Consider the following 24,137-nt stretch of genomic DNA (forward strand, 5'->3'; position numbering starts at 1 on the left):
CACACCTTGGGGGAGCGCCCATCACCGGGGGTTACTGAGAATCACTCGCTGCTCTCCCCCACCTCCCTCCAGTTTTGCCCTCGCTGAGCACACTCACCTCGGTGAACCCTCGTGTCACTGTCCCGTGGGTGTGACAGGGACCTCCTCACTCGCCCCCTGGGTGACAGGGTCCACGAGGGGGAGAGGCCTTTCCATCTCAGCGGCGGGATTTCCTGAAACACCAGCTGTCCCGCCTGTGTCAGCCTGAGAGAGAGAGAGAGAGAGAGAGTGTCCAAAATATTCAAAACCTCACCCAGACCAGCAACACCCAACCGCCCGGTGTCAGCACTGAGGGAGTGCTGCACTGTCAGAGGGTCAGTACTGAGGGAGCGCTGCACTGTCAGAGGGTCAGTGCTGAGGGAGTGCCGCACTGTCAGAGGGTCAGTACTGAGGGAGTGCCGCACTGTCAGAGGGTCAGTACTGAGGGAGTGCCGCACTGTCAGAGGGTCAGTGCTGAGGGAGTGCCGCACTGTCAGAGGGTCAGTGCTGAGGGAGCGCCGCACTGTCAGAGGGTCAGTGCTGAGGGAGTGCCGCACTGTCAGAGGGTAAGTGCTGAGGGAGTGCCGCACTGTCAGAGGGTCAGTACTGAGGGAGTGCTGCACTGTCAGAGGGTCAGTGCTGAGGGAGCGCCGCACTGTCAGAGGGTCAGTACTGAGGGAGCGCCGCACTGTCAGAGGGTCAGTACTGAGGGAGTGCCGCACTGTCAGAGGGTCAGTACTGAGGGGGTGCCGCACTGTCAGAGGGTCAGTCCTGAGGGAGTGCTGCACTGTCAGAGGGTCAGTACTGAGGGAGTGCCGCACTGTCAGAGGATCAGTACTGAGGGAGTGCCGCACTGTCAGAGGGTCAGTACTGAGGGAGCGCTGCACTGTCAGAGGGTCAGTGCTGAGGGAGTGCCGCACTGTCAGAGGGTCAGTACTGAGGGAGTGCTGCACTGTCAGAGGGTCAGTACTGAGGGAGTGCCGCACTGTCAGAGGGTCAGTACTGAGGGAGTGCCGCACTGTCAGAGGGTCAGTACTGAGGGAGTGCCGCACTGTCAGAGGGTCAGTGCTGAGGGAGTGCTGCACTGTCGGGGGTAGATGTATATACTCTAGGATTTGAGCTCCATAATCCAGTCCCACACTCCCCCCGGAGCCAGTCCCTCTCTGCCACCCTAGCCCGTTTAAATTACACTGGCGTACCTGCAAATCCAAGTCAGCTTGACCCTGTCCTTCCTCCTGGGAGAGGCTGGATTGGGTGTCAGAGCAATCCCCTGTCGACTGGCGTTGCTCCCGGAACCTGTCGATGGAATATGTTGGTAAAAGATCAGCAAAAGACTCCACAACACACACAGAGAGGGGCTGAATGGCCTCCTCCTGTTCCTGTGTAACAGGCTCGAGGGGCTGAATGGCCTCCTCCTGTTCCTGTGTAACAGGCTCGAGGGGCTGAATGGCCTCCTCCTGTTCCTATGTAACAGACTCGAGGGGCTGAATGGCCTCCTCCTGTTCCTGTGTACTGTTTCCCTCCCAGTTTAAGATGGGGCTCAGGACATACTTTTTGGGAAGTGGGGTGGAGTTTCCGGAATATCTTCCTTCTTCGGGTTGCGTTTTGTGGAGAGTCTGGAGATCCTTCAGATTCCTTAAAACCTGTTGGAAAACAAGAGAAAAGACAGGTGGCCATTTGTGCAATGTCTGGAGTAATCCCAATCCCCTTCCCGTTCACTCCCACTGAACACAATCCCAATCCCCTTCCCGTTCACTCCCACTGTGCACAATCCCAATCCCAAACCCTTCCCCTTCACTCCCACTGTACACAATCCCAATCCCCTTCCCGTTCACTCCCACTGTACACAATCCCAATCCCAAACCCCTTCCCGTTCACTCCCACTGTACACAATCCCAAACCCCTTCCCGTTCACTCCCACTGTACACAATCCCAATCCCCTTCCCTCCCACTGTACACAATCCCAATCCCAAACCCCTTCCCGTTCACTCCCACTGTACACAATCCCAAACCCCTTCCCGTTCACTCCCACTGTACACAATCCCAATGGACCCAAAACCCTTCCCGTTCACTCCCACTGTACACAATCCCAATCCCCTTCCCGTTCACTCCCAATGTACACAGTCCCAATCCCCTTCCCGTTAACTCCCACTGTACACAATCCCAATCCCCTTCCCGCTCACTCCCACTGTACACAGTCCCAATCCCCTTCCCGTTAACTCCCACTGTACACAGTCCCAATCCCCTTCCCGTTAACTCCCACTGTACACAGTCCCAATCCCCTTCCCGTTCACTCCCACTGTACACAATCCCAATCCCCTTCCCGTTCACTCCCACTGTACACAATCCCAATCCCCTTCCCGTTCACTCCCACTGTGCACAATCCCAATCCCAAACCCTTCCCCTTCACTCCCACTGTACACAATCCCAATCCCCTTCCCGTTCACTCCCACTGTACACAATCCCAATCCCCTTCCCGTTCACTCCCACTGTACACAATCCCAAACCCCTTCCCGTTCACTCCCACTGTACACAATCCCAATCCCCTTCCCGTTCACTCCCACTGTACACAATCCCAATCCCAAACCCCTTCCCGTTCACTCCCACTGTACACAATCCCAAACCCCTTCCCGTTCACTCCCACTGTGCACAATCCCAATCCCAAACCCCTTCCCGTTCACTCCCACTGTACACAATCCCAATGGACCCAAAACCCTTCCCGTTCACTCCCACTGTACACAATCCCAATCCCCTTCCCGTTCACTCCCACTGTACACAGTCCCAATCCCCTTCCCGTTAACTCCCACTGTACACAGTCCCAATCCCCTTCCCGTTAACTCCCACTGTACACAGTCCCAATCCCCTTCCCGTTAACTCCCACTGTACACAATCCCAATCCCCTTCCCGTTCACTCCCACTGTACACAATCCCAATCCCCTTCCCGTTCACTCCCACTGTACACAGTCCCAATCCCCTTCCCGTTAACTCCCACTGTGCACAGTCCCAATCCCCTTCCCGCTCACTCCCACTGTACACAATCCCAATCCCCTTCCCGTTCACTCCCACTGTACACAATCCCAATCCCCTTCCCGCTCACTCCCACTGTACACAGTCCCAATCCCCTTCCCGTTCACTCCCATTGTACACAATCCCAATCCCCTTCCCGTTCACTCCCATTGTACACAATCCCAATCCCCTTCCCGTTCACTCCCACTGTACACAATCCCAATCCCAAACCCCTTCCCCTTCACTCCCACTGTACACAATCCCAATCCCAAACCCCTTCCCCTTCACTCCCATTGTACACAATCCCAATCCCCTTCCCGTTCACTCCCACTGTACACAATCCCAATCCCAAACCCCTTCCCCTTCACTCCCACTGTACACAATCCCAATCCCAAACCCCTTCCCCTTCACTCCCATTGTACACAATCCCAAACCCCTTCCCGTTCACTCCCACTGTACACAGTCCCAATGCAGCCGGATGGTTAATTTTCCTGCCAGATTATGCCGGGTTAATCCAGGTAGATACTGACCAGGTGGTAAGTCTGGAGTAGTTTGTTGTGTTCCCTCTCCAAAGTTCCCTTCTCCTCCTCCAATTGGAACACTGGAATCGACAGATAGAGGGAGAAATCAGAGACTCGAGAAGCTCGACACCATCCAGGACAAAGCAGCCCCCGCTCGATCGACACGCTAACCCCCACCTTCAACACTCACTCCCTCCACCACCGACGCACAGAGGCAGCCGTGTGTACCATCTACAAGATGCACTGCAGCGACTCACCAAGGCTCCTTCGACAGCACCTTCCAAACCCACCACCTCTACCACCTAGAAGGACAAGGGCAGCAGACACATGGGGAACACCCCCACCTGCAAGCTCCCCCTCCGAGCCCCACACACACCATCCTGACTTGGAAATATATCGGCTGTTCCTTCACTGTCGCTGGGGACAAAATCCTGGAACACCGTCCCTAACAGCACTGTGGGTGTACCTACACCACACGGACTGACTGATGTCCAATAACAATCCTGGAACTCCCTCCCTAACAGCACTGTGGGTGTACCTACACCACACGGGACTGACTGATGTCCAATAACAATCCTGGAACTCCCTCCCTAACAGCACTGTGGGTGTACCTACACCACACGGGACTGACTGATGTCCAATAACAATCCTGGAACTCCCTCCCTAACAGCACTGTGGGTGTACCGACACCACACGGACTGACTGATGTCCAAAAACAATCCTGGAACTCCCTCACTAACAGCACTGTGGGTGTACCTACACCACACGGGACTGACTGATGTCCAATAACAATCCTGGAACTCCCTCCCTAACAGCACTGTGGGTGTACCTACACCACACGGGACAGCAGCGGGTTCAAGATGGCGGCTCCCCCACCACCTTCTCGAGGGGCAATTAGGGATGGGTAATAAATGCTGCGTCCAGACATTTATTTGAAAAAAATATGAAATAATGGAGCTCAAATCCTAGAGTATAGACATCTACCCCCGACAGTGCGGCACTCCCTCAGTACTGAACCTCTGACAGTGCAGCACTCCCTCAGTACTGACCCTCTGACAGTGCAGCACTCCCTCAGTACTGACCCTCTGACAGTGCGGCACTCCCTCAGTACTGAACCTCTGACAGTGCGGCACTCCCTCAGTACTGACCCTCTGACAGTGCGGCACTCCCTCAGTACTGACCCTCTGACAGTGCGGCACTCCCTCAGTACTGACCCTCTGACAGTGCGGCACTCCCTCAGTACTGACCCTCTGACAGTGCGGCACTCCCTCAGTACTGACCCTCTGACAGTGCGGCACTCCCTCAGTACTGACCCTCTGACAGTGCGGCACTCCCTCAGTACTGACCCTCTGACAGTGCGGCACTCCCTCAGTACTGACCCTCTGACAGTGCGGCACGCCCTCAGTACTGACCCTCTGACAGTGCGGGGCTCCCTCAGTACTGACCCTCTGACAGTGCGGCACTCCCTCAGTACTGACCCTCTGACAGTGCATAACTCCCTCAGTACTGACCCTCTGACAGTGCGGCACTCCCTCAGTACTGACCCTCTGACAGTGCGGCACTCCCTCAGTACTGACCCTCTGACAGTGCGGCACTCCCTCAGTACTGACCCTCTGACAGTGCGGCACTCCCTCAGTACTGACCCTCTGACAGTGCGGCACTCCCTCAGTACTGACCCTCTGACAGTGCAGCACTCCCTCAGCACTGACCCTCTGACAGTGCGGCACTCCCTCAGTACTGATCCTCTGACAGTGCGGGGCTCCCTCAGTACTGACCCTCTGACAGTGCGGCACTCCCTCAGCACTGACCCTCTGACAGTGCGGCACTCCCTCAGTACTGACCCTCTGACAGTGCGGCACTCCCTCAGGACTGACCCTCTGACAGTGCAGCACTCCCTCAGTACTGACCCTCTGACAGTGCGGCACTCCCTCAGTACTGACCCTCTGTACAGTGCGGCACTCCCTCAGTACTGACCCTCTGACAGTGCGGCACTCCCTCAGTACTGACCCACTGACAGTGCGGCACTCCCTCAGTACTGACCCTCTGACAGTGCGGCACACCCTCAGTACTGACCCTCTGACAGTGCGGCACTCCCTCAGCACTGACCCTCTGACAGTGCGGCACTCCCTCAGTACTGACCCTCTGACAGTGCAGCACTCCCTCAGTACTGACCCTCTGACAGTGCGGCACTCCCTCAGTACTGACCCTCTGACAGTGCAGCACTCCCTCAGTACTGACCCTCTGACAGTGCGGCACTCCCTCAGTACTGACCCTCTGACAGTGCAGCACTCCCTCAGTACTGACCCTCTGACAGTGCGGCACTCCCTCAGTACTGACCCTCTGACATTGCGGCACTCCCTCAGTACTGACCCTCTGACAGTGCAGCACTCCCTCAGTACTGACCCTCTGACAGTGCGGCACTCCCTCAGTACTGACCCTCTGACAGTGCAGCACTCCCTCAGTACTGACCCTCTGACAGTGCAGCACTCCCTCAGCACTGACCCTCTGACAGTGCGGCACTCCCTCAGTACTGACCCTCTGACAGTGCGGCACTCCCTCAGCATTGACCCTCTGACAGTGCAGCACTCCGTCAGTACTGACCCTCTGACAGTGCGGGGCTCCCTCAGTACTGACCCTCTGACAGTGCGGCACTCCCTCAGTACTGACCCTCTGACAGTGCGGCACTCCCTCAGCACTGACCCTCTGACAGTGCGGCACTCCCTCAGTACTGACCCTCTGACAGTGCAGCACTCCCTCAGTACTGACCCTCTGACAGTGCGGCACTCCCTCAGTACTGACCCTCTGACAGTGCGGCACTCCCTCAGTACTGACCCTCTGACAGTGCGGCACTCCCTCAGTACTGACCCTCTGACAGTGCGGCACTCCCTCAGTACTGACCCTCTGACAGTGCGGCACTCCCTCAGTACTGACCCTCTGACAGTGCGGCACTCCCTCAGCACTGACCCTCTGACAGTGCAGCACTCCCTCAGTACTGACCCTCTGACAGTGCGGGGCTCCCTCAGTACTGACCCTCTGACAGTGCGGCACTCCCTCAGTACTGACCCTCTGACAGTGCGGCACTCCCTCAGCACTGACCCTCTGACAGTGCGGCACTCCCTCAGTACTGACCCTCTGACAGTGCAGCACTCCCTCAGCACTGACCCTCTGACAGTGCGGCACTCCCTCAGTACTGACCCTCTGACAGTGCGGCACTCCCTCAGCACTGACCCTCTGACAGTGCGGCACTCCCTCAGCACTGACCCTCTGACAGTGCGGCACTCCCTCAGTACTGACACTCTGACAGTGCAGCACTCCCTCAGTACTGACCCTCTGACAGTGCGGCACTCCCTCAGTACTGACCCTCTGACAGTGCGGCACTCCCTCAGTACTGACCCTCTGACAGTGCGGCACTCCCTCAGTACTGACCCTCTGACAGTGCGGCACTCCCTCAGTACTGACCCTCTGACAGTGCGGCACTCCCTCAGTACTGACCCTCTGACAGTGCGGCACTCCCTCTGCACTGTCCCTCTGACAGTGCAGCACTCCCTCAGTACTGACCCTCTGACAGTGCGGGGCTCCCTCAGTACTGACCCTCTGACAGTGCGTCACTCCCTCAGCACTGACCCTCTGACAGTGCGGCACTCCCTCAGTACTGACCCTCTGACAGTGCAGCACTCCCTCAGCACTGACCCTCTGACAGTGCGGCACTCCCTCAGCACTGACCCTCTGACAGTGCGGCACTCCCTCAGTACTGACCCTCTGACAGTGCGGCACTCCCTCAGCACTGATCCTCTGACAGTGCAGCACTCCCTCAGTACTGACCCTCTGATAGTGCAGCACTCCCTCAGTACTGACCCTCTGACAGTGCGGCACTCCCTCAGTACTGACCCTCTGACAGTGCGGCACTCCCTCAGTACTGACCCTCTGACAGTGCGGCACTCCCTCAGTACTGACCCTCCGACAGTGCAGCACTCCCTCAGCACTGACCCTCTGACAGTGCAGCACTCCCTCAGTACTGACCCTCTGACAGTGCGGCACTCCCTCAGTACTGACCCTCTGACAGTGCGGCACCCCCTCAGTACTGACCCTCCGACAGTGCAGCACTCCCTCAGCACTGACCCTCTGACAGTGCAGCACTCCCTCAGTACTGACCCTCTGACAGTGCAGCACTCCCTCAGTACTGACCCTCTGACAGTGCAGCACTCCCTCAGCACTGACCCTCTGACAGTGCAGCACTCCCTGAGTGCTGGCCCCGGGGGCGGGGGGGAGGGCGGAGAGTGAGCCTGGATGATGGAGCTCAGGTCTCAGTCCCTCACACAGCACATTCCCTCTCCTGTTTGACTCGGAATGTAGTGTGTTCACACTCTCCGCACTCACTCATATCCGCGCAATTCCTCGCCTTCACTTCCATCTGCCGATTCTCTGCTGCTGCAAGTTCCAAACGAGCCTTCTGCGTTTTCCGATCATTCTCCATCAGATCCTCCAGCTCCAAGCACTTCTGTCAGGACAGGTACAGCACGGGGTTAGATATAGAGTAAAGCTCCCTCTACACTGTCCCCATCAAACACTCCCAGGACAGGTACAGCACGGGGTTAGATACAGAGTAAAGCTCCCTCTACACTGTCCCCATCAAACACTCCCAGGACAGGTACAGCACGGGGTTAGATACAGGGTAAAGCTCCCTCCACACTGTCCCCATCAAACACTCCCAGGACAGGTACAGCACAGGTTTAGATACAGAGTAAAGCTCCCTCTACACTGTCCCCATCAAACGCTCCCAGGACAGGTACAGCACGGGGTTAGATACAGAGTAAAGCTCACTCTACACTGTCCCCATCAATCACTCCCAGGACAGGTACAGCACGGGGTTAGATACAGAGTAAAGCTCCCTCTACACTGTCCCCATCAAATACTCCCAGGACAGGGACAGCACGGGGTTAGATACAGAGTAACGCTCCCTCGACACTGTCCCCATCAAACAGTCCCAGGACAGGGACAGCACGGGGTTAGATACAGAGTAATGTTCCCTCTCCACTGTCCCCCATCAAACACTCCCAGGACAGGTACAGCACGGTGTGAGTTCCAGATTAAAGCTCCCACTACACTGTCCCCATCAAACACTCCCAGGACAGGTACAGCACGGGGTTAGATACAGAGTAATGTTCCCTCTGCACTGTCCCCCATCAAACACTCCCAGGACAGGTACAGCACGGTGTGAGTTCCAGAGTAAAGCTCCCTCTTCACTGTCCCCATCAAACACTCCCAGGACAGGTACAGCACGGGGTTAGATACAGAGTAAAGCTCCCTCTACACTGTCCCCATCAAACACTCCCAGGACAGGTACAGCACGGGGTTAGATACAGAGTAAAGCTCCCTCTACACTGTCCCCATCAAACACTCCCAGGAGGCTTGCAGCTCCGAAAGCTTGTGTGGCTTTTGCTACCAAATAAACCTGTTGGACATTAACCTTGTGTTGTTAAACTTCTTACTGTGTTTACCCCAGTCCAAAGCCGGCATCTCCACATCATGCCCATCAAACACTCCCAGGACAGGTACAGCACGGGGTTAGACACAGAGTAAAGCTCCCTCCACACTGTCCCCCATCAATCACTCCCAGGATAGGTCCAGCACGGGGTTAGATACAGAGTAAAGCTCCCTCTGCACTGTCCCCATCAAACAATCCCAGGACAGGTACAGCACGGGGTTAGATACAGAGTAAAGCTCCCTCTACACTGTCCCCAGCAAACACTCCCACGACAGGGACTGCACGGGGTTAGATACAGAGTAAAGCTGGCTCTGCACTGTCCCCATCAAACACTCCCAGGACAGATACAGCACGGGGTTAGATAGAGAGTAAAGCTCCCTCTACACTGTCCCCATCAAACACTCCCAGGACAGGTACAGCACAGGGTTAGATACAGAGTAAAGCTCCCTCAACACTGTCCCCAATCAAACACTCCCAGGACAGGTACAGCACGGGGTTAGATACAGAGTAAAGCTCCCTCTACACTGTCCCCATCAAACACTCCCAGGACAGGGACTGCACGGGGTTAGATACAGAGTAAAGCTCCCTCTACACTGTCCCCCATCAAACACTCCCAGGACAGGTACGGCACAGGATTAGATACTGAGTAAAGCTCCCTCTCCACTGTCCCCATCAAACACTCCCAGGACAGGTACAGCACGGGGTTAGATACAGAGTAAAGCTCCCTCTACACTGTCCCCATCAAACACTCCCAGGACAGGTACAGCACGGGGTTAGATACAGAGTAAAGCTCCCTCTACACTGACCCCCATCAAACACTCACAGGACAGGTACAGCACGGGGTTAGATACAGAGTAAAGCTCCCTCTACACTGTCCCCATCAAACACTCTCAGGACAGCTACAGCACAGGGTTCGATACAGAGGAAAGCTCCCTCTACACTGTCCCCATCAAACACTCCCAGGAGAGGTACAGCACGGGGTTAGATACAGAGTAAAGCTCCCTCTACACTGACCCCCATCAAACACACCCAGGACAGGTACAGCACGGGGTTAGATACAGAGTAAAACTCCCTATGCACTGTCCCCATCAAACACTCCCACGACAGGTACAGCATGGGGTTAGATACAGAGTAAAGCTCCCTCTACACTGTCCCCATCAAACACTCACAGGACAGGTACAGCACGGGGTTAGATACAGAGGAAAGCTCCCTCTACACTGTCCCCATCAAACACTCCCAGGCCAGCTACAGCACAGGGTTCGATACAGAGGAAAGCTCCCTCTACACTGTCCCCATCAAACACTCCCAGGACAGGTACAGCACGGGGTTAGATACAGAGTAAAGCTCCCTCGACATTGTCCCCATCAAACACTCCCTGGACAGGTACAGCACGGGGTTAGATACAGAGTAAAGCTCCCTCTACAATGTCCCCATCAAACACTCCCTGGACAGGTACAGCACGGGGTTAGATACAGAGTAAAGCTCCCTCTACACTGTCCCCATCAAACAATCCCAGGACATGTACAGCACGGGGTTGGATACAGAGTAAAGCTCCCTCTGCACTGTCCCCATCAAACACTCCCAGGACAGGTACAGCACAGAGTTAGATACAGAGTAAAGTTCCCTCTACACTTTCCCGATCAAACACTCCCAGGACAGGTACAGCACGGGGTTGGATACAGAGTAAAACTCCCTCTGCACTGTCCCCCATCAAACACTCCCAGGACAGGTACAGCACGGGGTTAGATCCAGAGTAAAGCTCCCTCTACACTGTCCCCATCAAACACTCCCAGGACAGGGACAGCACGGGGTTGGATACAGAGTAAAGCTCCCTCTGCACTGTCCCCATCAAACACTCCCAGGACAGGTTCAGCACGGGGTGAGATACAGAATAAAGCTCCCTCTACACTGTCCCCATCAAACACTCCCAGGACAGGTACAGCACGGGGTTGGATCCAGAGTAAAGCTCCCTCTGCACTGTCCCCATCAAACACTCCCAGGACAGGTACAGCACAGAGTTAGATACAGAGTAAAGCTCCCTCTACACTTTCCCCATTAAACACTCCCAGGACAGGTCCAGCACGGGCGTTGGATACAGAGTAAAACTCCCTCTGCACTGTCCCCCATCAAACACTCCCAGGACAGGTACAGCACGGGGTTAGATACAGAGTAAAGCTCCCCCTACACTGTCCCCATCAAACACTCCCAGGACAGGTACAGCACGGGGTTGGATACAGAGTAAAGCTCCCTCTGCACTGTCCCCATCAAACACTCCCAGGACAGGTACAGCACGGGGTGAGATACAGAGTAAAGCTCCCTCTACACTGTCCCCATCAAACACTCCCTGGACAGGTACAGCACGGGGTTAGATACAGAGTAAAGATCCCTCTCCACTGTCCCCATCAAACACTCCCAGGACAGGTACAGCACGGGGTTAGATACAGAGTAAAGCTCCCTCGACACTGTCCCCATCAAACACTCCCACGACGGCGACTGCACGGGGTTAGATACAGAGTAAAGCTGCCTCTGCACTGTCCCCATCAAACACTCCCAGGACAGGGACAGCACGGGGTTAGATACAGAGTAAAGCTCCCTCGACACTGTCCCCATCAAACACTCCCAGGACAGGTACAGCACGGGGTTAGATACAGAGTAAAGCTCCCTCTCCACTGTCCCCATCAAACACTCCCACGACAGGGACTGCACGGGGTTAGATACAGAGTAAAGCTGCCTCTACACTGTCCCCATCAAACACTCCCAGGACAGGTACAGCACGGGGTTAGATACAGAGTAAAGCTCCCTCTACACTGTCCCCATCAAACACTCCCAGGACAGGTACAGCACGGGGTTAGATACAGAGTAAAGCTCCCTCCACACTGTCTCCCATCAAACACACCCAGGACAGGTACAGCACGCGGTTAGAATCAGAGTAAAGCTCCCTCTGCACTGTCCCCCATCAAACACACCCAGGACAGGTGCAGCACGGGGTTCGATACAGAGTACAGCTCCCTCTACACTGTCCCCCATCAAACACTCCCAGGACAGGTACAGCACGGGGTTAGATACAGAGTAAAGCTCCCTCAACACTGTCCCCATCAAACACTCCCAGGACAGGTACAGCATGGGGTTAGATACAGAGTAAAGCTCCCTCTACACTGTCCCCATCAAACACTCCCTGGACAGGTACAGCACCGGGTTAGAAACAGAGTAAAGCTCCCTCTCCACTGTCCCCATCAAACACTCCCAGGACAGCTACAGCACAGGGTTCGATACAGAGGAAAGCTCCCTCTACACTGTCTCCCATCAAACACTCCCAGGACAGGTACAGCACGGGGTTAGATACAGAGTAAAGCTCCCTCTACATTGTCCCCATCAAACACTCCCTGGACAGGAACAGCACGGGGTTAGATACAGAGTAAAGCTCCCTCTACACTGTCCCCATCAAACACTCCCAGGACAGGTACAGCACGGGGTTAGATACAGAGTAAAGCTCCCTCTACAATGTCCCCATCAAACACTCCCTGGACAGGTACAGCATGGGGTTAGATACAGAGTAAAGCTCCCTCTACACTGTCCCCATCAAACAATCCCAGGACAGGTACAGCACGGGGTTGGATACAGAGTAAAGCTCCCTCTGCACTGTCCCCATCAAACACTCCCAGGACAGGTACAGCACAGAGTTAGATACAGCGTAAAGCTCCCTCTACACTTTCCCCATCAAACACTCCCAGGACAGGTACAGCACGGGGTTGGATACAGAGTAAAACTCCCTCTGCACTGTCCCCCATCAAACACTCCCAGGACAGGTACAGCACGGGGTTAGATACAGAGTAAAGCTCCCTCTACACTGTCCCCATCAAACACTCCCAGGACAGGGACAGCACGGGGTTGGATACAGAGTAAATCTCCCTCTGCACTGTCCCCATCAAACACTCACAGGACAGGTTCAGCACGGGGTGAGATACAGAGTAAAGCTCCCTCTACACTGTCCCCCATCAAACACTCCCACGACGGGGACTGCACGGGGTTAGATACAGAGTAAAGCTCCCTCTACACTGTCCCCATCAAACACTCCCAGGACAGGTACAGCACAGGGTTAGATACAGAGTAAAGCTCCCTCTACACTGTCCCCATCAAACACTCCCAGGACAGGTACAGCACGGGGTTAGATACAGAGTAAAGCTCCCTCTACACTGTCCCCATCAAACACTCCCAGGACAGGTACAGCACGGGGTTAGATACAGAGTAAAGCTCCCTCTGCACTGTCCCCATCAAACACTCCCAGGACAGCTACAGCACGGGGTTAGATACAGAGTAAAGCTCCCTCTCCACTGTCCCCATCAAACACTCCCACGACAGGGACTGCACGGGGTTAGATACAGAGTAAAGCTGCCTCTGCACTGTCCCCATCAAACACTCCCAGGACAGGTACAGCACGGGGTTAGATACAGAGTAAAGCTCCCTCTACACTGTCCCCATCAAACACTCCCAGGACAGGTACAGCACGGGGTATGATACAGAGTAAAGCTCCCTCTGCACTGTCCCCCATCAAACACTCCCAGGACACGTACAGCACGGGGTTAGATACAGAGTAAAGCTCCCTCTACACTGTCCCCATCAAACACTCCCAGGACAGGTACAGCACGGGGTTAGATACAGAGTACAGCTCCCTCTACACTGTCCCCCATCAAACAATCCCAGGACAGGTACAGCACGGGGTTAGATACAGAGTAAAGCTCCCTCAACACTGTCCCCATCAAACACTCCCAGGACAGGTGCAGCATGGGGTTAGATACAGAGTAAAGCTCCCTCTACACTGTCCCCATTAAACACTCCCTGGACAGGTACAGCACCGGGTTAGAAACAGAGTAAAGCTCCCTCTACACTGTCCCCATCAAACACTCCCAGGACAGGGACAGCACGGGGTTAGATACAGAGTAAAGCTCCCTCTACACTGTCCCCATCAAACACTCCCAGGACAGATACAGCACGGGGTTAGATACAGAGTAAAGCTCCCTCTTCACTGTCCCCATCAAACACTCCCAGGACAGGTACAGCACGGGGTTAGATACAGAGTAATGCCCCCTCTACACTGTCCCCAGCAAACACTCCCAGGACAGGGACAGCACGGGGTTAGATACAGAGTAAAGCTCCCTCTACACTGTCCCCATCAAACACTCCCAGGACAGGTACAGCACGGGGTTAGATACAGAGTAAAGCTCCCTCTACACTGTCCCCATCAAACACTCCCAGGACAGGTACAGCACGGCGTTAGATACAGAGTAAAGCTCCCTCTACACTGCCCCATCAAACACTCCCAGGACAGGTACAGCACGGGGTTCGATACAGAGTAAAGCTCCCTCTCCACTGTCCCCATCAAACACTCCCACGACAGGGACTGCACAGGGTTAGATACAGAGTAAAGCTGCCTCTGCACTGTCCCCCATCAAACACACCCAGGACAGGGACAGCACGGGGTTAGATACAGAGTACAGCTCCCTCTACACTGTCTCCCATCAAACACTCCCATGACAGGTACAGCACGGGGTTAGATACAGAGTAAAGCTCCCTCTACACTGTCCCCATCAAAAACTCCCAGGACAGGTACAGCATGGGGTTAGATACAGAGTAAAGCTCCCTCTACACTGTCCCCATCAAACACTCCCAGGACAGGTACAGCACGGGGTTAGATACAGAGTAAAGCTCCCTCTACAATGTCCCCATCAAACACTCCCTGGACAGGTACAGCATGGGGTTAGATACAGAGTAAAGCTCCCTCTACACTGTCCCCATCAAACAATCCCAGGACAGGTACAGCACGGGGTTGGATACAGAGTAAAGCTCCCTCTGCACTGTCCCCATCAAACACTCCCTGGACAGGTACAGCACGGGGTTAGATACAGAGTAAAGCTCCCTCGACACTGTCCCCATCAAACACTCCCACGACGGCGACTGCACGGGGTTAGATACAGAGTAAAGCTGCCTCTGCACTGTCCCCATCAAACACTCCCAGGACAGGGACAGCACGGGGTTAGATACAGAGTAAAGCTCCCTCGACACTGTCCCCATCAAACACTCCCAGGACAGGTACAGCACGGGGTTAGATACAGAGTAAAGCTCCCTCTCCACTGTCCCCATCAAACACTCCCACGACAGGGACTGCACGGGGTTAGATACAGAGTAAAGCTGCCTCTACACTGTCCCCATCAAACACTCCCAGGACAGGTACAGCACGGGGTTAGATACAGAGTAAAGCTCCCTCTACACTGTCCCCATCAAACACTCCCAGGACAGGTACAGCACGGGGTTAGATACAGAGTAAAGCTCCCTCCACACTGTCTCCCATCAAACACACCCAGGACAGGTACAGCACGCGGTTAGAATCAGAGTAAAGCTCCCTCTGCACTGTCCCCCATCAAACACACCCAGGACAGGTGCAGCACGGGGTTAGATACAGAGTACAGCTCCCTCTACACTGTCCCCCATCAAACACTCCCAGGACAGGTACAGCACGGGGTTAGATACAGAGTAAAGCTCCCTCAACACTGTCCCCATCAAACACTCCCAGGACAGGTACAGCATGGGGTTAGATACAGAGTAAAGCTCCCTCTACACTGTCCCCATCAAACACTCCCTGGACAGGTACAGCACCGGGTTAGAAACAGAGTAAAGCTCCCTCTCCACTGTCCCCATCAAACACTCCCAGGACAGCTACAGCACAGGGTTCGATACAGAGGAAAGCTCCCTCTACACTGTCTCCCATCAAACACTCCCAGGACAGGTACAGCACGGGGTTAGATACAGAGTAAAGCTCCCTCTACATTGTCCCCATCAAACACTCCCTGGACAGGGACAGCACGGGGTTAGATACAGAGTAAAGCTCCCTCTACACTGTCCCCATCAAACACTCCCAGGACAGGTACAGCACGGGGTTAGATACAGAGTAAAGCTCCCTCTACAATGTCCCCATCAAACACTCCCTGGACAGGTACAGCATGGGGTTAGATACAGAGTAAAGCTCCCTCTACACTGTCCCCATCAAACAATCCCAGGACAGGTACAGCACGGGGTTGGATACAGAGTAAAGCTCCCTCTGCACTGTCCCCATCAAACACTCCCAGGACAGGTACAGCACAGAGTTAGATACAGCGTAAAGCTCCCTCTACACTTTCCCCATCAAACACTCCCAGGACAGGTACAGCACGGGGTTGGATACAGAGTAAAACTCCCTCTGCACTGTCCCCCATCAAACACTCCCAGGACAGGTACAGCACGGGGTTAGATACAGAGTAAAGCTCCCTCTACACTGTCCCCATCAAACACTCCCAGGACAGGGACAGCACGGGGTTGGATACAGAGTAAAGCTCCCTCTGCACTGTCCCCATCAAACACTCACAGGACAGGTTCAGCACGGGGTGAGATACAGAGTAAAGCTCCCTCTACACTGTCCCCCATCAAACACTCCCACGACGGGGACTGCACGGGGTTAGATACAGAGTAAAGCTCCCTCTACACTGTCCCCATCAAACACTCCCAGGACAGGTACAGCACAGGGTTAGATACAGAGTAAAGCTCCCTCTACACTGTCCCCATCAAACACTCCCAGGACAGGTACAGCACGGGGTTAGATACAGAGTAAAGCTCCCTCTACACTGTCCCCATCAAACACTCCCAGGACAGGTACAGCACGGGGTTAGATACAGAGTAAAGCTCCCTCTGCACTGTCCCCATCAAACACTCCCAGGACAGCTACAGCACGGGGTTAGATACAGAGTAAAGCTCCCTCTCCACTGTCCCCATCAAACACTCCCACGACAGGGACTGCACGGGGTTAGATACAGAGTAAAGCTGCCTCTGCACTGTCCCCATCAAACACTCCCAGGACAGGTACAGCACGGGGTTAGATACAGAGTAAAGCTCCCTCTACACTGTCCCCATCAAACACTCCCAGGACAGGTACAGCACGGGGTATGATACAGAGTAAAGCTCCCTCTGCACTGTCCCCCATCAAACACTCCCAGGACACGTACAGCACGGGGTTAGATACAGAGTAAAGCTCCCTCTACACTGTCCCCATCAAACACTCCCAGGACAGGTACAGCACGGGGTTAGATACAGAGTACAGCTCCCTCTACACTGTCCCCCATCAAACACTCCCAGGACAGGTACAGCACGGGGTTAGATACAGAGTAAAGCTCCCTCAACACTGTCCCCATCAAACACTCCCAGGACAGGTGCAGCATGGGGTTAGATACAGAGTAAAGCTCCCTCTACACTGTCCCCATTAAACACTCCCTGGACAGGTACAGCACCGGGTTAGAAACAGAGTAAAGCTCCCTCTACACTGTCCCCATCAAACACTCCCAGGACAGGGACAGCACGGGGTTAGATACAGAGTAAAGCTCCCTCTACACTGTCCCCATCAAACACTCCCAGGACAGATACAGCACGGGGTTAGATACAGAGTAAAGCTCCCTCTTCACTGTCCCCATCAAACACTCCCAGGACAGGTACAGCACGGGGTTAGATACAGAGTAATGCCCCCTCTACACTGTCCCCAGCAAACACTCCCAGGACAGGGACAGCACGGGGTTAGATACAGAGTAAAGCTCCCTCTACACTGTCCCCATCAAACACTCCCAGGACAGGTACAGCACGGGGTTAGATACAGAGTAAAGCTCCCTCTACACTGTCCCCATCAAACACTCCCAGGACAGGTACAGCACGGCGTTAGATACAGAGTAAAGCTCCCTCTACACTGCCCCATCAAACACTCCCAGGACAGGTACAGCACGGGGTTCGATACAGAGTAAAGCTCCCTCTCCACTGTCCCCATCAAACACTCCCACGACAGGGACTGCACAGGGTTAGATACAGAGTAAAGCTGCCTCTGCACTGTCCCCCATCAAACACACCCAGGACAGGGACAGCACGGGGTTAGATACAGAGTACAGCTCCCTCTACACTGTCTCCCATCAAACACTCCCAGGACAGGTACAGCACGGGGTTAGATACAGAGTAAAGCTCCCTCTACACTGTCCCCATCAAACACTCCCAGGACAGGTACAGCATGGGGTTAGATACAGAGTAAAGCTCCCTCTACACTGTCCCCATCAAACACTCCCAGGACAGGTACAGCACGGGGTTAGATACAGAGTAAAGCTCCCTCTACAATGTCCCCATCAAACACTCCCTGGACAGGTACAGCATGGGGTTAGATACAGAGTAAAGCTCCCTCTACACTGTCCCCATCAAACAATCCCAGGACAGGTACAGCACGGGGTTGGATACAGAGTAAAGCTCCCTCTGCACTGTCCCCATCAAACACTCCCAGGACAGGTACAGCACAGAGTTAGATACAGCGTAAAGCTCCCTCTACACTTTCCCCATCAAACACTCCCAGGACAGGTACAGCACGGGGTTGGATACAGAGTAAAACTCCCTCTGCACTGTCCCCCATCAAACACTCCCAGGACAGGTACAGCACGGGGTTAGATACAGAGTAAAGCTCCCTCTACACTGTCCCCATCAAACACTCCCAGGACAGGGACAGCACGGGGTTGGATACAGAGTAAAGCTCCCTCTGCACTGTCCCCATCAAACACTCACAGGACAGGTTCAGCACGGGGTGAGATACAGAGTAAAGCTCCCTCTACACTGTCCCCATCAAACACTCCCAGGACAGGGACAGCACGGGGTTAGATACAGAGTAAAGCTCCCTCTACACTGTCCCCCATCAAACACTCCCACGACGGGGACTGCACGGGGTTAGATACAGAGTAAAGCTCCCTCTTCACTGTCCCCCATCAAACACTCCCAGGACAGGTACAGCACGGGGTTAGATACAGAGTAAAGCTCCCTCTACACTGCCCCCCATCAAACACTCCCAGGACAGGTACAGCACGGGGTTAGATACAGAGTAAAGCTGCCTCTGCACTGTCCCCATCAAACACTCCCAGGACAGGGACAGCACGGGGTTAGATACAGAGTAAAGCTCCCTCTACACTGTCCCCATCAAACACTCCCAGGACAGGGACAGCACGGGGTTAGATACAGAGTAAAGCTCCCTCGACACTGTCCCCATCAAACACTCCCAGGACAGGTACAGCACGGGGTTAGATACAGAGTAAAGCTCCCTCTACACTGTCCCCATCAAACACTCCCAGGACAGGTACAGCACGGGGTTAGATACAGAGTAAAGCTCCCTCTGAACTGTCCCCATCAAACACTCCCAGGACAGCTACAGCACGGGGTTAGATACAGAGTAAAGCTCCCTCTCCACTGTCCCCATCAAACACTCCCACGACAGGGACTGCACGGGGTTAGATACAGAGTAAAGCTGCCTCTGCACTGTCCCCATCAAACACTCCCAGGACAGGTACAGCACGGGGTTAGATACAGAGTAAAGCTCCCTCTACACTGTCCCCATCAAACACTCCCAGGACAGGTACAGCACGGGGTATGATACAGAGTAAAGCTCCCTCTGCACTGTCCCCCATCAAACACTCCCAGGACAGGTACAGCATGGGGTTAGATACAGAGTAAAGCTCCCTCTACACTGTCCCCATCAAACACTCCCAGGACAGGGACAGCACGGGGTTAGATACAGAGTAAAGCTCCCTCTACACTGTCCCCATCAAACACTCCCAGGACAGGTACAGCACGGGGTTAGATACAGAGTAAAGCTCCCTCTACACTGTCCCCATCAAACACTCCCAGGACAGGTACAGCACGGGGTTCGATACAGAGTAAAGCTCCCTCTCCACTGTCCCCATCAAACACTCCCAGGACAGGTACAGCACGGGGTTAGATACAGAGTAAAGCTCCCTCTACACTGTCCCCATCAAACACTCCCAGGACAGGGACAGCACGGGGTTAGATACAGAGTAAAGCTGCCTCTGCACTGTCCCCATCAAACACTCCCAGGACAGGTACAGCACGGGGTTAGATACAGAGTAAAGCTCCCTCCACACTGTCCCCCATCAAACACACCCAGGACAGGTACAGCACGGGGTTAGATACAGAGTAAAGCTCCCTCTACACTGTCCCCATCAAACACTCCCAGGACAGGTACAGCACGGGGTTAGATACAGAGTAAAGCTCCCTCTGCACTGTCCCCCATCAAACACACCCAGGACAGGTATAGCACGGGGTTAGATACAGAGTACAGCTCCCTCTACACTGTCTCCCATCAAACACTCCCAGGACAGGTACAGCACGGGGTTCGATACAGAGTAAAGCTCCCTCTACACTGTCCCCATCAAACACTCCCAGGACAGGTACAGCATGGGGTTAGATACAGAGTAAAGCTCCCTCCACACTGTCCCCATCAAACACTCCCTGGACAGGTACAGCACCGGGTTAGATACAGAGTAAAGCTCCCTGTCCACTGTCCCCATCAAACACTCCCTGGACAGGTACAGCACGGGATTAGATACAGAGTAAAGCTCCCTTTACACTGTCCCCATCAAACACTCCCAGGACAGGTACAGCACGGGGTTGGATACAGAGTAAAGCTCCCTCTACACTGTCCCCATCAAACACTCCCAGGACAGGTACAGCACAGAGTTAGATACAGAGTAAAGCTCCCTCTACACTGTCCCCATCAAACACTCCCAGGACAGGGACAGCACGGGGTTAGATACAGAGTAAAGCTGCCTCTGCACTGTCCCCATCAAACACTCCCAGGACAGGGACAGCACGGGGTTAGATACAGAGTAAAGCTCCCTCTACACTGTCCCCATCAAACACTCCCAGGACAGGGACAGCACGGGGTTAGATACAGAGTAAAGCTCCCTCGACACTGTCCCCATCAAACACTCCCAGGACAGGTACAGCACGGGGTTAGATACAGAGTAAAGCTCCCTCTACACTGTCCCCATCAAACACTCCCAGGACAGGTACAGCACGGGGTTAGATACAGAGTAAAGCTCCCTCTGAACTGTCCCCATCAAACACTCCCAGGACAGCTACAGCACGGGGTTAGATACAGAGTAAAGCTCCCTCTCCACTGTCCCCATCAAACACTCCCACGACAGGGACTGCACGGGGTTAGATACAGAGTAAAGCTGCCTCTGCACTGTCCCCATCAAACACTCCCAGGACAGGTACAGCACGGGGTTAGATACAGAGTAAAGCTCCCTCTACACTGTCCCCATCAAACACTCCCAGGACAGGTACAGCACGGGGTATGATACAGAGTAAAGCTCCCTCTGCACTGTCCCCCATCAAACACTCCCAGGACACGTACAGCACGGGGTTAGATACAGAGTAATGCTCCCTCTACACTGTCCCCATCAAACACTCCCAGGACAGGTACAGCACGGGGTTAGATACAGAGTACAGCTCCCTCTACACTGTCCCCCATCAAACACTCCCAGGACAGGTACAGCACGGGGTTAGATACAGAGTAAAGCTCCCTCAACACTGTCCCCATCAAACACTCCCAGGACAGGTACAGCATGGGGTTAGATACAGAGTAAAGCTCCCTCTACACTGTCCCCATCAAACACTCCCTGGACAGGTACAGCACCGGGTTAGAAACAGAGTAAAGCTCCCTCTACACTGCCCCCATCAAACACTCCCAGGACAGGGACAGCACGGGGTTAGATACAGAGTAAAGCTCCCTCTACACTGTCCCCATCAAACACTCCCAGGACAGGTACAGCACGGGGTTAGATACAGAGTAAAGCTCCCTCTTCACTGTCCCCATCAAACACTCCCAGGACAGGTACAGCACGGGGTTAGATACAGAGTAATGCCCCCCTCTACACTGTCCCCAGCAAACACTCCCAGGACAGGGACAGCACGGGGTTAGATACAGAGTAAAGCTCCCTCTACACTGTCCCCATCAAACACTCCCAGGACAGGTACAGCACGGGGTTAGATACAGAGTAAAGCTCCCTCTACACTGTCCCCATCAAACACTCCCAGGACAGGTACAGCACGGCGTTAGATACAGAGTAAAGCTCCCTCTACACTGCCCCATCAAACACTCCCAGGACAGGTACAGCACGGGGTTCGATACAGAGTAAAGCTCCCTCTCCACTGTCCCCATCAAACACTCCCAGGACAGGTACAGCACGGGGTTAGATACAGAGTAAAGCTCCCTCTACACTGTCCCCATCAAACACTCCCAGGACAGGGACAGCACGGGGTTAGATACAGAGTAAAGCTGCCTCTGCACTGTCCCCATCAAACACTCCCAGGACAGGTACAGCACGGGGTTAGATACAGAGTAAAGCTCCCTCCACACTGTCCCCCATCAAACACTCCCAGGACAGGTACAGCACGGGGTTAGATACAGAGTAAAGCTCCCTCTACACTGTCTCCCATCAAACACTCCCAGGACAGGTACAGCACGGGGTTCGATACAGAGTAAAGCTCCCTCTACACTGTCCCCATCAAACACTCCCAGGACAGGTACAGCATGGGGTTAGATACAGAGTAAAGCTCCCTCCACACTGTCCCCATCAAACACTCCCTGGACAGGTACAGCACCGGGTTAGATACAGAGTAAAGCTCCCTGTCCACTGTCCCCATCAAACACTCCCTGGACAGGTACAGCACGGGATTAGATACAGAGTAAAGCTCCCTTTACACTGTCCCCATCAAACACTCCCAGGACAGGTACAGCACGGGGTTGGATACAGAGTAAAGCTCCCTCTACACTGTCCCCATCAAACACTCCCAGGACAGGTACAGCACAGAGTTAGATACAGAGTAAAGCTCCCCCTACACTGTCCCCCATCAAACACTCCCAGGACAGGTACAGCACGGGGTTAGATACAGAGTAAAGCTCCCTCTACACTGTCCCCATCAAACACTCCCAGGACAGGGACAGCACGGGGTTAGATACAGAGTAAAGCTCCCTCTACACTTCCCCATCAAACACTCCCAGGACAGGTACAGCACGGGGTTAGATACAGAGTAAAGCTCCCTCTCCACTGTCCCCATCAAACACTCCCACGACAGGGACTGCACGGGGTTAGATACAGAGTAAAGCTGCCTCTGCACTGTCCCCATCAAACACTCCCAGGACAGGTACAGCAAGGGGTAAGATACAGAGTTTAGCTCCCTCCACACTGTCCCCCATCAAACACACCCAGGACAGGTACAGCACGGGGTTAGATACAGAGTAAAGCTCCCTCTGCACTGTCCCCCATCAAACACACCCAGGACAGGTACAGCACGGGGTTAGAGACAGAGTACAGCTCCCTCTCCACTGTCTCCCATCAAACACTCCCAGGACAGGTACAGCACGGGGTTAGATACAGAGTAAAGCTCCCTCAACACTGTCCCCATCAAACACTCCCAGGACAGGTACAGCATGGGGTTAGATACAGAGTAAAGCTCCCTCTACACTGTCCCCATCAAACACTCCCTGGACAGGTACAGCACCGGGTTAGAAACAGAGTAAAGCTCCCTCTACACTGCCCCCATCAAACACTCCCAGGACAGGGACAGCACGGGGTTAGATACAGAGTAAAGCTCCCTCTACACTGTCCCCATCAAACACTCCCAGGACAGGTACAGCACGGGGTTAGATACAGAGTAAAGCTCCCTCTTCACTGTCCCCATCAAACACTCCCAGGACAGGTACAGCACGGGGTTAGATACAGAGTAATGCCCCCCTCTACACTGTCCCCAGCAAACACTCCCAGGACAGGGACAGCACGGGGTTAGATACAGAGTAAAGCTCCCTCTACACTGTCCCCATCAAACACTCCCAGGACAGGTACAGCACGGGGTTAGATACAGAGTAAAGCTCCCTCTACACTGTCCCCATCAAACACTCCCAGGACAGGTACAGCACGGCGTTAGATACAGAGTAAAGCTCCCTCTACACTGCCCCATCAAACACTCCCAGGACAGGTACAGCACGGGGTTCGATACAGAGTAAAGCTCCCTCTCCACTGTCCCCATCAAACACTCCCAGGACAGGTACAGCACGGGGTTAGATACAGAGTAAAGCTCCCTCTACACTGTCCCCATCAAACACTCCCAGGACAGGGACAGCACGGGGTTAGATACAGAGTAAAGCTGCCTCTGCACTGTCCCCATCAAACACTCCCAGGACAGGTACAGCACGGGGTTAGATACAGAGT

At 54.4% G+C, this 24,137-nt stretch overlaps 1 protein-coding gene across 1 annotated transcript in view; it reads right to left on the reverse strand.

Moving 5' to 3' along the window:
* Nucleotides 1-114: 114 nt before the first annotated feature.
* The window catches only part of LOC144488418 (JNK-interacting protein-like), a 38,335-nt gene continuing 14,312 nt past the window's right edge, over nucleotides 115-24,137 (reverse strand). Inside the window, exons 3-7 of the mRNA XM_078206487.1 lie at nucleotides 7,923-8,043; nucleotides 3,555-3,625; nucleotides 1,570-1,661; nucleotides 1,218-1,314; nucleotides 115-243 (exon numbers count right to left, since the gene is read on the reverse strand). Coding sequence (XP_078062613.1) covers nucleotides 115-243; nucleotides 1,218-1,314; nucleotides 1,570-1,661; nucleotides 3,555-3,625; nucleotides 7,923-8,043 — 510 coding nt within the window. The remainder of the gene's footprint in view (nucleotides 244-1,217; nucleotides 1,315-1,569; nucleotides 1,662-3,554; nucleotides 3,626-7,922; nucleotides 8,044-24,137) is intronic.

The sequence above is a fragment of the Mustelus asterias genome, unplaced genomic scaffold, assembly GCF_964213995.1.
Source record: "Mustelus asterias unplaced genomic scaffold, sMusAst1.hap1.1 HAP1_SCAFFOLD_1545, whole genome shotgun sequence".
NCBI lineage: Eukaryota > Metazoa > Chordata > Chondrichthyes > Carcharhiniformes > Triakidae > Mustelus > Mustelus asterias.